The sequence below is a fragment of the Delphinapterus leucas genome, chromosome 6 (genome assembly GCF_059928025.1).
Source record: "Delphinapterus leucas isolate spDelLeu-1000000601 "Yukka" chromosome 6, BTC_Dleu_Yukka2, whole genome shotgun sequence".
Lineage (NCBI taxonomy): Eukaryota > Metazoa > Chordata > Mammalia > Artiodactyla > Monodontidae > Delphinapterus > Delphinapterus leucas.
The window spans coordinates 38,751,644-38,766,826 of NC_143134.1; the positions used below are offsets into that span (position 1 = coordinate 38,751,644).

A 15,183-nucleotide genomic window follows, 5' to 3' on the forward strand; every position below is an offset into this window, starting at 1 on the left:
ATGTATAGTGAGTGCTGTGTTCACAATGCATAGAAAAAAGATGATAAGGATGTAAACCTCACTTCCAACGAGTCTCTTTGGCTAGTGGAGTTATAGTCATTTTGATTCTTTTTCTTTTTACTTTTTCAAATGTTTTACAGTGAGCATATATAAATTTTCATAATGCAGGATAAAAATTAATACTTAGAAAAGAAAGCTTATATTTTTCTCCTGAAAAGATTTTTAGAAAGCATTGAAGTTTTGGGCATGTGAGGAAGGTATTTGAAGGGAAAGACGGCCTGGAGTGAAAGAGAAAGGAAGAAGACAAGCCTCAGGGAATATTGGACGAGAGGAGAAAAATCAAACGCCAGTCAGGAAGAAAATGGATACAGAGGCATTGCTTCCTAAGCCCTGACATTTTTGCAGACCTACCTAGACGCAGGACAGCCGTGGGCCCCCGTAGACGCTGTCAGACGAGGGCAGGCTGGTCCTGGGCAAGAGAAGAGGGGGTGAGGGACACCGCCCTCCTGCATGTATGCAAAAACAACCCACAGACCTATAACAGCCACTATTACTATGTGGATTCCACAGACTTGTGACCTCTGCTTGAGCTTTAAACATGTATGAACAGTGTCCCAGTGTCTAAACCAAACCAGTGTGGTACGTGTACGTGTGTGTGTGTGTGTGCGCGTGTGTGCGCACGCACGCGCTTCCTCCCCGCCGAAGGTGGCGAAAAGGCCAACCTCCTTCTTAGCAGCACGTTGGCTCAGCGGAGGTCCGAGCACTGGGCTTGAATTGACCTGTGGCTGTGATGGTGAGCAAGTCTTCAAGGAGCCTTTTGTTCTTTTTCCCACAATATAAAAACCTGACTACATTCTGCTGAGGACTTTTCTCCATTTCCTTTCATACAAAAAAAGGTCGATTCCTGGCATGATGCCCTGGCTGCTTAGTGAGCAGGACGAAAGAAAGTCAAGACATTTCCATTATGCGCATTTGGGTTTGTGTGGAGCAGCGTGTAAACTCTGACATGGTCCGCCCCACCTGCCCTCCCTCGGGCGCCAGTCCTCTCCCGTTTCTGGGGTTTGCTTCAAAGAACTGAGTCATCCTACCACCTGCGTGTCCCGACTCTTCCCTAATCTCTTCCCTTTGAAATTATACTTCCCAGGTGGAGGTGAAGGCCGTGCTCCGCTGCCTCACGAAGCTGCTCAGGAGTCCAGCCCTCTCGGCCAGGGATCTGCAGGCAGCAGCTGGCGAGGGCGGGCAGGGAGCTCCCAGACCGCCTGCCTGTCAGCAGCTGATCAGGCGCCTCGTCCTGAGCTTCCTGCTCTGGGCTCCCGGAGGCCACGCGCTTGCCCGGGAAGTCATCACGCTCGTAAGTCTCCCCTTTTCTGGCATCCTGGTTCTCATTCTCATCCCAGGGAAAAGGTGGGTTATCACCCAAGGACCCAGCCTTTGAAGAGTGTGGGTACCAAGACGCTGTCCAAACGTGGCTGGACAGGCCGGGAGGGGACAGCTGGGCCAGACCCAGAGCCTGCCCTATGCGACACCTGCGTGGCACAGGAGAGGGAAGGGAGGCTCAGACAAGGGAGCGGACTTCTCCCAGGTCACACAGCTCACTGCCAGGGCCCACCGTGAAAGCTCACCTCCTGTCTCCCCAGGCTGTCGTCTTTCAGTTACAGTTCATGACTCTTCCTCCTCGTGAAGAGAAACAAGCCTTCAGTGAGAATATGGTCACTGCAGTGGCTCAGAGAATTTCATGTGTTAATTTTTTTTAAAGTCTGCTAATTACAAAGAGCTCCTTCTGGAAGCCCAGCTGACCTGAGGGGTTCTTTACGGTCCAAGTCAAACGTGGCACCGCTTATGGCATGGGACTCAGCAATGATTACTTGAATAATGACACTAAAAGCACAGGCAACGAAAGAAAAAATACATTGGATTTCATCAAAATAAAAAGCTTTGCAAATCAAAGGACACTATCTAGAAGGTGAAAAGACAAATCTTGAAATGGGAGGAAAATTTCGAATTTATACTTGGAAATATTTGGAAATCACGTATCTGATAGGGGTTTAATGTTTAGTGTTTAGACTATAAAAGGAATTTGTACAGCTCAACAACAGTAAAACAACCCAGTTCAAAAACTGGCAGTGAATTTAGACATCTCTCCAAAGAAGATGTACAAATGGCCAATAAGCATATGAATAAAATGTTCAAAATCGTTAGCTCTTAGGGAAATGCAATCAAAACCACAATGAGGTACCACTCCATAACCACTAGGACATATACTATAAACCAAGCCAAACAAAATGGAAAACAAGACAGAAAGTAGAATAGAGGTTTTTAGGGGCTGGGGAGTGGTGCAGAGTTCCTGTTTGGGATAATGAAAAAGTTTTGGAAATGGATAGCAGTGGTGGTTGTACAGCATTGTGAATGTACTTGATGCCACTGAATTGTACATATAAAAATGATTAAAATAGCAAATTTTATGTTATGAGCTCATCTAAAAAAAAACCCAAAAAAACCCAAAAAACCACAAGGTGCTGGTTCTTGGAGTTAGGTTTTTTTGTTTTTGTTTTTACTTTTTATTGTCATATAAGGTATATACAGAAAGGTATAGCTTGATGAATTTTTGCAAACCAAAAACACCCATGCAGCCAGCAACCAAATCAAGAAAGGAATGTTCCCAGTACCCAGAGACCCCCTCCCGCTCCCCTCCAGGGCAGGCTCTGTTTGAACGTGAACGTGAAGAAAGTCCCAGTGACCAGTGGGACTGCCAAGAGCCTCAGTAACCAGTGCCCACAAGCTTCTCCTTGCTCCTAGGAGAAAAACATGTGTGGGGTGGGCAGACCACGCAGCCAGCCTGTCAGTCCGCCCTCTCGGGCTCAGACAGAAGACCTCCCAGAGCCTGGGTGTGGCCAAGAGCAGAGGAGGACTTGCTTGTCACCTGCTGGGTGCCATCTCCTCAGGGCCCGCCCCAGCACAATGATCTATCCTGTGCTTTTATAAAGTGCACATCTCACCTCCAAATCCATTTGAGGTGGGGAACTACATAGGTGAGAGTTAAATAATGTCCTCATATCTGTAGAACTTGGTATCAACCAACTTCTTCTCTGGCCAAGTGTAAATTATAATAGTCACTTTTCGGCCACTACCTCAGCCAGGTGATCAAGGTCAGCAGCACGGATAAGTCATGTTGATATGACGCGATGAACATGCACTTTACTTCTGTGGCCTTCCTACCCCAAACTGACAAAAACCCCAGTTGAAGGACATTTGACAAAAATACCTGACCAGTCCTCCTTAAGACTGTCAAGGTCATCAAAAACAGGAAAGTCTGAGAAACTGTCACAGCCAAGAAGAGCCTCAGGAGGGATGATGACTAAATGTAATGTAGTGTCTTGGATGGAATCCTGGAACAGAAGGAGGACATTAGGGAAAAACTGAGGAAAAGTCTGACCTAAAGATAAGGTTAATAAAACATATTAATATCGGTTCATTAATTCTGACAAACGTACTATACTAATGTAAGATGTTAACAGGAAAACTGAGTGTAGGGGATATGGGATTTCTCAGTATTTTCTTTTGGGTCAAACTATAAATCTAAAACTGTTCTAAAATTGAAAGTTATTTTAAAAGTCAAAGGCAGACACTTCTGAATCATGCAGGTGCTGGTGGCATTTTTGTTGCCTGACCTCTGACTTCCTGCCCAGGCCCTGGACACCTGTGGGAGGGGCCTCAGCCCGTGGAGTCTGCTCAGACCCGGCCGCCCCTCCTCCCTGAGTCTGCACCCTCCTGCTCCTCTAGTGTCCTGTCACCCTGGGAGTGGAGAGCAGGCCAAGGAGATCACGGCCGGCCCAGCACGTAGGGTGTGAGAGAATGTAACCCAGAGACAGCTCCTCAGAGACATGCAGGTCTCTGCTTCTGTATTGCAATCACATTTCCCTCCATTCTGGGGAGACAGTCCAGGTTCACAATGGACCGCCCTCAGGTCTCACCCACAGACTGGCTGCTGCGGCTCAGGAGCTGGGTCGTGTCACCAAGCTCAGGGTTGCCGCCGATGCTGGAGCCCTGTCACCACAGGACAGCTCACCTGCAGCCACGCATCAGCACTGCTGGTCTACACCTGAGCCTGGGGCAACCCGGCGCCTTCATTCACGTTCAGAAGTCAGCTCAGCTGCAAAGAAGATTAACTAAAGGATGAGGCTCGGTGTTTTCTCTTCCCGCACCGGCTCCTTAGGAGGCGGGTGCTGGCCTCCCGGGCACCTTGGAGCCCGTCACAGCTGAGAGCGCCTCCTGGGCGCTGTCCTTGCCGATGTTCAGTAACTGTTTCAACTAACAAACATACCGGCCTTCCTAACTCGAAGCTTTCCTGCAGTGGCCAGCCCGGCAAGAGCAGCTACCAACAGGACAGGTGGAAGGGGTCCACCCAGTGCCAGCCCCTCGTGGGCTCCTTGGTGCCTCCCTCTATGAGCAGCCTGGGAAGAGCCCTGGGCCGGGTCTGCTTGGCCAGGAGCAGGTGGACGGCCTTTCTCTTTGAGGGGCTTTGGCATCACCACCCTCAGGACCCTAGCCCTGGCCTGGCTTTGATGTGAACTCAGAGAGGTGGGAGCAGGGCCAGCTTCTGGGCCCGGGTCCTGGTCTTGGCCCTCTTGTCTTGCCCTCAGCTCTGGAGAGCCGTGCTCGCTATAGGCTGTGCGTCTGAGCCCTGTCTCTTTGCGGCCTTCGATCCTCCTCTGAGCTGCCCCTTGTGCCATCGGCTCACCTTCCTCTTTCCTCCTCTCCTGGCCTCACACCCCAACCTCAGCCACAGCACGCTCCCCCACTTCCTCAGGCTCCCGCACGGGCCCCAGGGCTCAGCTTCTGAGTCTCCACTGAATCCCTTCATCGGAGCCCCCGCCCTTCCCACCCCTTGTTCTGCTTCTCTGCCCTGTTCCTGCTTTGCCAGCTCCGCTCTCTCCTCCTTGAGCCTCGATGAGGATGAGGCGCTAGCAGCCTGGCTGGTGCCCGGATTCCTGCTGCCCCTCGTCCTGCCCTGAGTTCACGTTTCTCCCTCCCTCTCCTTCTGTCTTCTGTTGCTGGACCATAGCAGTAACAGCCAAAAGTTAGCCAGAATCTGAAATACAGAGTTCAGTTCTATAATTGTTGAGCTCAAAATGAATTTGACCGCCACAAGGATGCCCTCAGCTGAGCCCTGCAGGACGCGGCTTCCCCTCCCTCAGTGGCAGTGAGGTGGGGTTTGTACGTGACCGGAGACAAAGTGGAACATGGGCATTGAGGTGGCTTGTAAAGAGGGTCAGTGATGGCACCGCTGCCCCGCGTCCGGCTCCGAGGAGCCCCCATGGTCCCTGGGCACTGGAGCGGGAGGCAATCTTCCCCCCACTCGGGTCTGAGGTACTAAATTAACTCTTCTAAGGTGCCCCAGGGAAGCTCGTGTTGTTTCATCCGTAAAGTCATCTACAGCATCTGTGACTTCTGAGTAAAACCAAGAGAGGATTCTGTAGACACCAAGAGCCACGGTGAACCCCACCCAGGCTGGCAGCCTGCCCCCCGACCCCAGCAGAGCCCTCTCAGCTTGGGCCACTGCCAGTAGATGGCCGGGGAGCACCAGTGCTGTCCAGGGGGCCCAGGGCTTCCCCCGCTGCCACTCACTTAGTATCCGTGCTGCAGTGAGAGTCTGCCTTGACTCATGGCCAGGGGTGGCCTGGGATTAAAGGCTGTCCTGGGCCCTAGGAGAGTCCCGGGTGGACCAGGGCGGCTGGTCACCCTACCAGAAGGTCCCAGTGTGGACACAGAGGAGGAGCTGACCTTGGGCTACTCAGGCTACTTAAATATTTGATTCACACATGAAAAACGAACATGTGGTGTTCACTTTGGCAGCACATAGACTAAAATTGGAAGGACACAGAGACGATTCGCATGGCCCCTGTGCAAGGATGACATGCAAATTCGTGAAGCGTTCCACATTTAAAAGAAAAAAGAAATGAATATGTGGACTACTCTCAAAAACAGAGGTTCTCAATATGCTTGTGTCTAAAAAAGATCACAGTAAATTCTCCACGCAGATAAATCGTTAGATTCTTATCCTCCCTTTATGGGTACCAACAGCTAAGGCTGTATTTAGCAGAACTGACAGTTCCTGTGTTTCCTGCTTCCCTTAAGAATCAAGTGCTAAAACCTTAGGTGCCTATTAACAAACAAGTGGGCCTGCCGCTAGCCCAAGAATGCCATTTATAAAGCTGTTTGTGTAAGAACAGGTGGCACTCTCTTTTCAGCGTTTTCCAGTTCTCATAGTAGTTTGAGCCTTTTGCAGGAAGTCAAGCCACAGCATGCTCATTGGCCTCTGCTCCCCACGGCAAATAACCCCAAAGCTTGTGATGGGTGTTCCAAGAAACAGCATTTGTCTGTAGCCGTTGTGGGTCTGAGAGGGCCAGCATTAGGAAATGGCTCTGCTCACTAGATGGCCCACCTCTGAGAACACATTCACTTTGCTAATCACCTTGAAGACAAAACAAGAGCCCTTTGGAGCTGACAGGAATGCAGGTGCTTTTGGGGGACAGGATGGTTACAGCTGGTCCACTGGACGAAGAGATGAATCTGTCTGGAAAGTGTTTTAATTTGCCTTCTCTTCTGTCCTCATTGCAGATGGCTCAGACTGATGCAATAATGCACGAGATTATTGGCTTTCTGGACCAGACCTTGTACAGGTGGGACCATCTTTGTGTGGAAGCCCCTAGGTCGAGAAAACTGGCCAGAGAGCTCCTTGCAGAGCTGCGTGGGCAAGCCTAGCCCAGGCAAGTTAACCAGGGAGGCTACGCGATGAAATGGTGGGGCCGCTTCTTATGGCCTCTGTTTGTCGAATGCATTCCCTCTTTGAGTTGCAAGAATGAGCCATAAACATCTTGGCAAGATCTGGTAGTACATATTTTACAAAATGAGAAGTCAGGTGCTTTAGCCTGAATTCAGTGAGATTTACTCACTAATGACGGGATTATGGTTCAGCATTCCCTGTGCCTGTTCAGCCCGGATGTCGATTAGAGAATCACTCAAGAAAAGGCTTGGATGGGAGAACAGATTTTTATTTCCTTCCCCGCCCCCCCCATATCAAACCAAGATGCACAACTATTATTTGGATGTTTCAAACTCTTTGGACTAAGAAGTTGGTCATGAACCACTGATCAATTTAGAAAGTAACTTAGCTGTTTTCCACAGATCTCTTTTTTAAGAAGTCCTGTAATTGTTAGTGGTATTTCGTCTTATCCACCGCGATACTCTCTTGCTCCCCTAAGACGTTCTTCATCCAGGATAGTCAGGATCCCTCAAGTTTCCCTCCCGTGCCCCCTGAGCAGAGCCCACCCAAGCCCAGTAGCAAGTAGTGGTGACGGGGTAGCAACACTGCTTAGCAATGAAATAAAGCCAGCTTCGGGGCTTTTTGCTTTATACTGGCTAAGCACTGGCTGTTACCAAAAGAGCTCATATTACCTCAAAGGTGGCTGACGGGAGGGTACAGGATGTGTTCTAGAAACATTGCAAGAGATTATGTCAGTTCTCTACTAACTAAAATGGGAATTGGAAACTTCTAATAAAGAATTGGGGGCTTCCCTGGTGGCACAGTGGTTAAGAATCCGCCTGCCGGTGCAGGGGACATGGGTTTGTGCCCCGGTCCGGGAAGATCCCACATGCCGCGGAGCGGCTGGGCCTGTGAGCCATGGCCGCTGAGCCTGCGCGTCCGGAGCCTATGCTCCGCAACGGGAGAGGCCACAGCAGTGAGAGGCCCGCGTACCACAAAAAAAAAAAAAAAAAAAAAGAATCTGCCTGCCAATGCAGGGGACACGGGTTCGAGACCTGGTCCAGGAAGATTCCCACATGCCGCAGAGCAGCTAAGTGGGTGCGCCACAACTACTGAGCCCGCGCACCTAGAGCCCATGCTCCGCAACAAGAGAAGCCCGCGCACTGCAACGAAGGGTAGCCCCCGCTTACCGCAACTAGAGAAAGCCTGCGTGCAGCAAAGACCCAACGCAGCCAAAAATAAATAAGTAAATTTATTAAAAAAAAAAAAAAGAATTGGCAACGCCAACATTAATATTTATTTCACGTTAGTTGAAGATCTTTTTTTCCTTTCAGGTTTATTCTTTTGCTCTTTTGTGTATGACCTGTTTGTCGAGTGAGTCCAGACTTTTCTCACTTGGATTTCTGCATCAGTCATCTCTGAATCTCCCTCATTCTTGGCTCCTGTTTGAGGTATAAGTAGAGTTTTGATGTATTAGAGGTTGAGCTTTTAGGGCAGTTACTTGTTTTGGTATACGGATCCACCTGAAGATCTGGAAAATTCCAAGAACTTCTGACCTGAGCCTTTCTTTAGAGAAATGTTACAGTGTGAAAGGTATATTGTTAACATACTTTCACAATCACAAGTGCCATCACATGCTTCCCTTGTTGAGGACGCGCCTCTCCTATGGTGGCTTTTGCCAGGGAAGCTGTGACCAACCTCTGTGGACATGAAGAAAAGGGCTTAGTTTGGTGGCAGTGAGTAACCCCTAAACCGAGCGGCCACTGGGAACCAGACCTCCCTGTGGGGAGCGTGCTTCCACGTGGACATCCATTCACACTGTATTTCACAGCAAACAATAAAAACAAGACGGGGGGCTTCCCTGGTGGCGCAGTGGTTGAGAGTCCGCCTGCCGATGCAGGGGACGCGGGTTCGTGCCCCGGTGCGGGAGGATCCCACATGCCGCGGAGCGGCTGGGCCCGTAAGCCATGGCCGCTGAGCCTGCGCGTCCGGAGCCTGTGCTCCGCAACGGGAGAGGCCACAACAGGGAGAGGCCCTCGTACCGCAAAACAAAAAAAAAACAAAAAACAAAACAAAAAAAACAAGACGGTTATCTCAGATTGTTTAAGCTGCATTTCTGGAAAACCCCTTCCCGTCCTGACCTTACCTCAGTCTGTTTGCAGTATTTCCCAATTCCTTTACAAAGCGTCTAACGTTCTCCTAAGCCTTGGACTTGGATCAAAGAGGACAGAGCCCAAAACTATAGGGAGAAAAGGCATTAATGACCACCCATTGATACAGAGGTTATGTTATTCATCAGGACTCCATGATGTTTGCAGAATTTGTTAGCTTTTTCAAATTTGTAATTTGTTTTATAGTTTGTCATTCTAAATAAAAAGTCACATGGCACCTAATTTTGTATTCGTTATTATCTTTCTCAGAGAAAGCTTCCCTCTACTCGCCAATTATGGAAGCTTCAGGTCTCACAAAACCTAGATAGGTCTGCCCCTGGAAAAGACCAATTGTGGTTTATCTCTAGGCCTGGGAATCTTGCCACCAGATGTCTGAAAACTGCCAAGGAGAGTGACTGTAGGGCCGGCAGTCAGCAGGAGCTGCTAAAACCAAATGAAGTGCGTCATACATAAATACCCTTTTTTCCCTTTAAGCCAGACTTAAATACTACCACTGAGTGTAAGCTGAATTGATCTACACATTGTTTCCCCCCATTTCTCAAGAGGGAATGCATCTGACAAAGCACAGCCCACCCTCTTGCTCGTTCTGCTGTTTCAGACTCATGGCCCTGGCGCTCCAGCCTCCCCGGGCTCCTCTGGGTGTCAGGAAGGAGGGACTCGGCTCGCGGCTCCACTCATCCTTGAAGCACGCGTCCCGTGGCTCCCACAGGACCCTGGCCGCTCCCGGTTTTACTGCAAGCAGCCTGCATGGGTTTTCTGGATGATCACTCTGCTTCCTGACACCGGGCGCTGAGGGCCTCTTATCTTGTCTAGGAGGCATCTGAGACAGCAGAGGGCACCTGGGGACAAGCCCCTGTCCGGGCGTTCCTGGGCTCCAGCTTCTTCATTTGGCCCCGTTCTCGGCCCCATTCTTGCTGGGACAAGGGTACTAGACAAAAATGGGAGCTCTTCCAGAGGCCAGCAGAAAGCTACATTTTCCATCGAAGTGGAGGAGTCAAGGACAGGGACTGGAAAGGGATACCTGGAGAGGATGCGGACCTGGGCAGTGGGCAGAAATGCGAGGAAAATCTAAACTGAGCCTGTCCCTGTGTTACCCAAAGGGGCCTGGTGTTTGCACAGTGAGAACAAACGTGAGGAATGTTCTTCCTTATTCGACAAGGAATCCAAATTGTGCTCTCCAAGGAGGACGGGAATGAACTTGACTGTGTTGCTGTCCTTGCCTTCCTCTTCCTCTGCCAGCCCATCACCACGTCACCCACAGCCGGCACTGCTGGTGACGGCATCCTTCCTCTGCCTGACACTGGGTGTGACATGGATTTCGTCAAACAATCCTAAGTTATTAATCATCACCAAACCATCTCACTCTTAAAGAACCAAAATTAAGGCAAAATAAATGTGTCTTAAAGCCTTCTTGTAAAATTCAAGTCCACGGTTTGTTTATAGCATGGGTCCAAATCATATCGCTCATATATAGACTGACAGTAATAAGGGAAGTTGATAATGTAGGACCTTCCCTTTTTCCCCAGTACTGACATAACTGTGATACAGCTTATTGTACTTGGTGTTTTGGGTAGGAAACTTGCATGCTTGGATACTGAAAGTTTCACACTTCTTAGCTTTTCTGTAGAAGTAGAAAGTCTCATAAATCAACGTTGAAAATCTCGACTTCTGGTGTTTCTCACAATATGATGAATCCATGTGAATCAGTCAGGATTCTTGGTTGCAAGCAACAGAAACAGACACGATGTTGAAAGCAAAAGGGAAGCAATCCAAAGGGTATTTAAAAGCCCACAGAATTGTCAGGCAGACAAGGCTTAGCTCTAGCCAGCCAGCAGCAGTGCCCAAAACCCAGCTTCAGAGTGGCCTGGTGAGGAAATTTCTGCTGCTGCTGTCACTGAATTCTGCAACCCTTGTAGCTCGTCCCGCAAGGTCTGCAACCTTCAGTGGCGAGACAGGCCCCTGCACCCCGCTCTTTGAAGGGCTGGCCACAGTCCCGGCTGCTGCATCTGACTAGAGAAGCCCAGGTCCCCCACCCGCACTTAGGCTGTAAGGGGAGCTGGGAAAGCAAGTGTGGAGCTGGTTTCGCTTCTGTGACGGTACTGGACACCGCCAACTGCATCTCCCACAGACAGGAAGGGGCCAGAGCCTGGGCGGCGGAAGAGAATTAAAAACGTCCACAACACTACATATTGTCTACTCTTCTCGAGCACTGCAGAAGGATGAGTGCCATGCAGCAGCCCGATACTCTACTCAGTAAGAAAAGGAAGACGAGGGCCCTTAGCAGAAAGCCAGCGTGCAGGCATTTGAGGCTAGGCTTCTCCAGTGTGGCGCTACTACCCTGGGGACCGGGTAAGTCTCTGTGGCGGCGGCTTGATCCCACCCTCTCTGAGCTAGGTGCCAGCCTAGGAGCGACGATCGAAACTTTTGTCCAGACATTGCCAAGTTGAGAACCACTGCTAACTGGTGGTTCTTTCCTTCTGGAAAGATATCCTGAATAGAAACAGTAGCTGTCTTAGAGATATAAATTAGACTTAATAGAATTCTAATAGGAGAACTAGATGATCTGACTCCAAAATTCATATGGAAAAGTAAACGTTCAAGAACAGCCAGGAAAATCCTGAAAGTGAAGTGTGATGGAGTATAATGAAGAGTACGCACAAATTCTAAAGCTCGACTCACTATGACGAGGGCCCTCCTTGGGGCTCCAGCCAACCATTCTCAGGCCTCCTGCACCAGCCTGGGCAGTACCTGACCCACTGGGTCTCCATCCTCCCTGACAGCTTCCTCTGGCTGGTGGAATATTCCAGGGCTTCCCCTCAGCCTGAGGGGGCTGGGCCCTGCTCAACCCCTGACCTCGGCCTGGCGGGTGCACACGGGCCCCCACCATGTGTACCCTCACTCTGCTGGGCTTTCCACGAGCCACCTCTGTGCAGAGGGGCCGCACCCTCCCCGGACCGCAGACCTGAATACCTACAGCCCAGTGGCTGTTTCCACTGGGAGGTCAGGTGACCATGTCAAACTAACAGGTCCAAAGCTGATGCCACCCACCCCCTGACCCCAAACCACGGTCTTCCGAAGTCAGTCGATGGCCGTCCTGTCTTTCCAGGGTCTCAGGCCCAATTCTGTAGTTATTTTTCACTCCTCTCTCACCCCCACGTCTGAGTCACTAGGACGTCGCTGGATCGGACCGTTCCTTGCCCTCCTCGCAGACACCAGCATCTGCCTGCTCTCCCCGCTGCCGCCCTGGCCCCTCTGCAGCATCTCAGCGATCCCTTGCTGGTGCCATCATGCCACACCCCTGATCAGAGCACGACAAAAACTCCCGTCTTCATTCAGTAAAACTCAACACTCTTAAAATGGCTTTCAAGGCCCTACACAGTATGGGCCCCCTTTTACTCTCTGACTTCACCACCTAATATTCTCTGTGACCCCTTCACACACCCACCTGTTCCAGCCACAGGGGCCCAGGGCCTTTGCATGCGCTGTCCTGCACACACACCTTCCCCAGACATGCACAGCCATCCCTCACCTGCTCACGTCGCCACCTCCGTATGGCCTGACGCCCCCGTCTCCAGTGGCACCCCACTCTCCACCCCTCAGCTTTCGTCCCTAACACATAACACCTTCTAGACCCCACGTGGTCTACTTATATACTTGACCGTCCCCAATACAAGTGCCTGGAACAGTTCCAGGCATACAACAGGTGCCCAATATTTGTTGAATTAGTCCATACAGGGATTTAATACATGGTAAAGGCATTTCCATCAACAGGGAAAGATGGTGCTGAGAAATCATGTTGGAGCTCTACTTCTTAGATAATAATAAACACACACAAAAATGCCTAGCCCTCTTTCTTTACCAAAGTATCTGGAGGTTTCCTCTCTGGGGCTGTGGGTTTTCTCCAGAGAAAACTAGCAGTTCTGCTTGGAAAAAGAGGAGGGATGAGGGTGGTTGGAAGGCTGCTGAGAAGACAGTCTATTACTCAGATAAGTACAAAATTAGTTTATAAAATCAAGACTTTCCTACTCCCAAAATGAAGAAAGAATGTGCTTGTATTTCATTAAGAATTTCTTGCTCACCTGTGGTTGGCAGACTTTCACATTAAACCCTGATTTCAGCCCCTGGCCTCCCCCTCCCCACTGCCTGGGGTCTGCAAGTTCAAAGCCTTTGGGTCACTGCTTCCAAGAAGACTTCTTAATCCTTTGTGGGGAGGAGAGGGTCCTTCTCCACAGGAGCGGGGGAAGGGGCCTGAGGCAGAATCCAAGAATCCTGTTTTCAGCCCTCAGGCCAGAAAGGGAACGCTTTATATGCAAGATGCAAACCCAGACCCCACAGCAGGCGTGGAAAGAACTGTCCATCGACAGGTGAGTGGATAAGCAAAATGTGGCATATCCATACAATGGAATATTAGTCACCCTTAAAAAACAATGAAGTTCTGACACACGCTACAACAGGGATGAACCTTGAGGATATTTTGCTACATGAAATAAGTCAGACAAAAAAAGACACCATCGTATGATTTCGCTCGTATGAGGTACCTAGAACCGTCAAATTTGGAAAGACAGAAAATAGGACGGTGGACATTTCTACCTTTTGGCTATTGTGAATAATACTGCTATGAACATCGGTGGACCAATACCTCTCTGAGTCTCTGCTTTCAGTTATTTTGGGGATACATCTGGAAGTAGAATTGCTGGATCATATGGTAATTCTGTTACCGTACAGGTGCCATGGGCTGCAGGAGAGAATTCCATTCTCTTCCAGGTTGTTTAACAGCTGAGAGTCTCACTTTGGGGTGATAAAAAAGTTCTGGAGATGGATGGATGGTGGTGATGGCCACAGAACAATGTGAATGTACCTAATGCCCCTGAACTGTACACTTGAAACTGGTTAAAATGGTAAATTTTATGTATGTGTTACCACGGTAGAGCATTGAATAAAAAATTTAAAAACTATATATCCTTTTATCTAGTAACAAAAAGCCAGTTCTTCAGAGCTGCCTTCCCCCACTTCAGGTTGCGTGGACCCACCATGAGCAAGTCTAGAAATTATCCCACAGACACACTGGTGCCCGGGCATATGCAAAATGCCCAGGGCTTTATCGCAGTGCAGCTTCACATCGCTGCCCACTGGAAACAGCTCACAGGTTCATCAGTAGAGGGCTGGTCGAATAAAGTAAACCAACAATCAAAGGGTAACACATACCTTTATAGCTGATGCCAGGTCCTGTTATCGGGGTTTTGCATAAATTAATTAATTCTCACAACCACCTGACGAAGTTGTCCATGGTTTATAGATGAGGAAACCAAAGCCCAGAGAGGTTACACAGGTGACAGCTAGCAGGGCTGGGATCTGAACAAAAGGACCTAAGGAGACTGTGACCACTGCCTCTTGAGCTGTGTGATGTCCAGACAATGGAGCCACTGAAAGAGCGGTGTACACCCGGCCGCGCGTGTGCGTAAGCCGGGCACGCACGTGTGCCGCGGCACCGCCTCAGTCTCTGCCGCCACTCTCCTCCCAGCGGTGGCCTTGGAGGAGGGGCAGGACGAGGTGGGGCAGCGCGCACTGTTTGTTGATATACTGTTTATATCTGTGATGTGTGCAAAAAGAATTTATAATCATCAGTGTGTGAAGGAAGATTTGTATTTGTCTGTTCCAAGAGAGACTCACTGTTAAATGACGCTGCAGAGGAAAGGAGGCCTCCATCCCCACCCATAACTCAGAAAGAAGACCCCTGCACTGGCGCCCCTGCTCTGCCACCAGCACGGTGGCACCTTTACAGCCTATTTATAGGACTTATGTTCTAGTATTGGACAGAGAGTTTTCTGGAAAAAGAAGAGGTACCCCGACCTAGAGGGAGGGTGGCCTGAGGACCGGGGCTTTGGTCCCCCCAGTTGGGGCAGTCTGTGGGCCGTGACCCAACTCCCCTGATGTCAATCTGTCCATCTGCCCAGCTTCTGCCATCACTAATAATCACTCTCTTGCTCTACAAAACGCCTTCTCCACCCCCAGCTGCGCCGAAGCCACAACTTCTGCAGTTCTGTCTCCCGCAACATTATCATTTAATTTATTAAAGCAGATAAAATCATAAAGCTACAATTCCTTTCCCTTACGTCTTTTCTTTACAACCCAACATAAGGGCACCATTGTACCTGTACTGTCTCATCGGCAAACTCTAAAATTGGTTCCTATCTAATCGCTGATTTATCCCCATAATTCACAGTCTTGAGCCTCCCTCCTTAGACGTAA

The 15,183-nt window shown here is 49.7% G+C and overlaps 2 protein-coding genes and 1 non-coding gene across 4 annotated transcripts in view; 2 read left to right on the top strand and 1 right to left on the bottom strand.

Annotated features, from left to right (window-relative positions):
* The window catches only part of FANCC (FA complementation group C), a 264,472-nt gene extending 255,321 nt beyond the window's left edge, over window positions 1-9,151 (top strand). Inside the window, exons 14-15 of the mRNA XM_089913032.1 lie at window positions 1,145-1,351; window positions 6,619-9,151. Of these exons, the coding sequence (XP_089769158.1) occupies window positions 1,145-1,351; window positions 6,619-6,762 (351 nt within the window). The 3' untranslated portion in view covers window positions 6,763-9,151. The remainder of the gene's footprint in view (window positions 1-1,144; window positions 1,352-6,618) is intronic.
* Window positions 1-15,183, bottom strand: part of AOPEP (aminopeptidase O (putative)) — a 390,564-nt gene that overhangs the window by 12,369 nt on the left and 363,012 nt on the right. Inside the window, exon 17 of one of the 2 annotated variants that reach the window (XM_089913029.1) lies at window positions 1,327-8,205. The exons of the other annotated variant lie outside the window; for it this stretch is intronic. The gene's annotated coding sequence lies outside the window, so the exon portion shown is untranslated. Of the gene's footprint in view, window positions 1-1,326; window positions 8,206-15,183 lie in introns of those variants that run through there. 2 annotated transcript variants of the gene reach the window in all.
* LOC115801563 (U6 spliceosomal RNA) lies at window positions 5,838-5,944 on the top strand. The gene has a single exon (XR_004021869.1). It is a non-coding gene; the product is annotated as a U6 spliceosomal RNA (small nuclear RNA).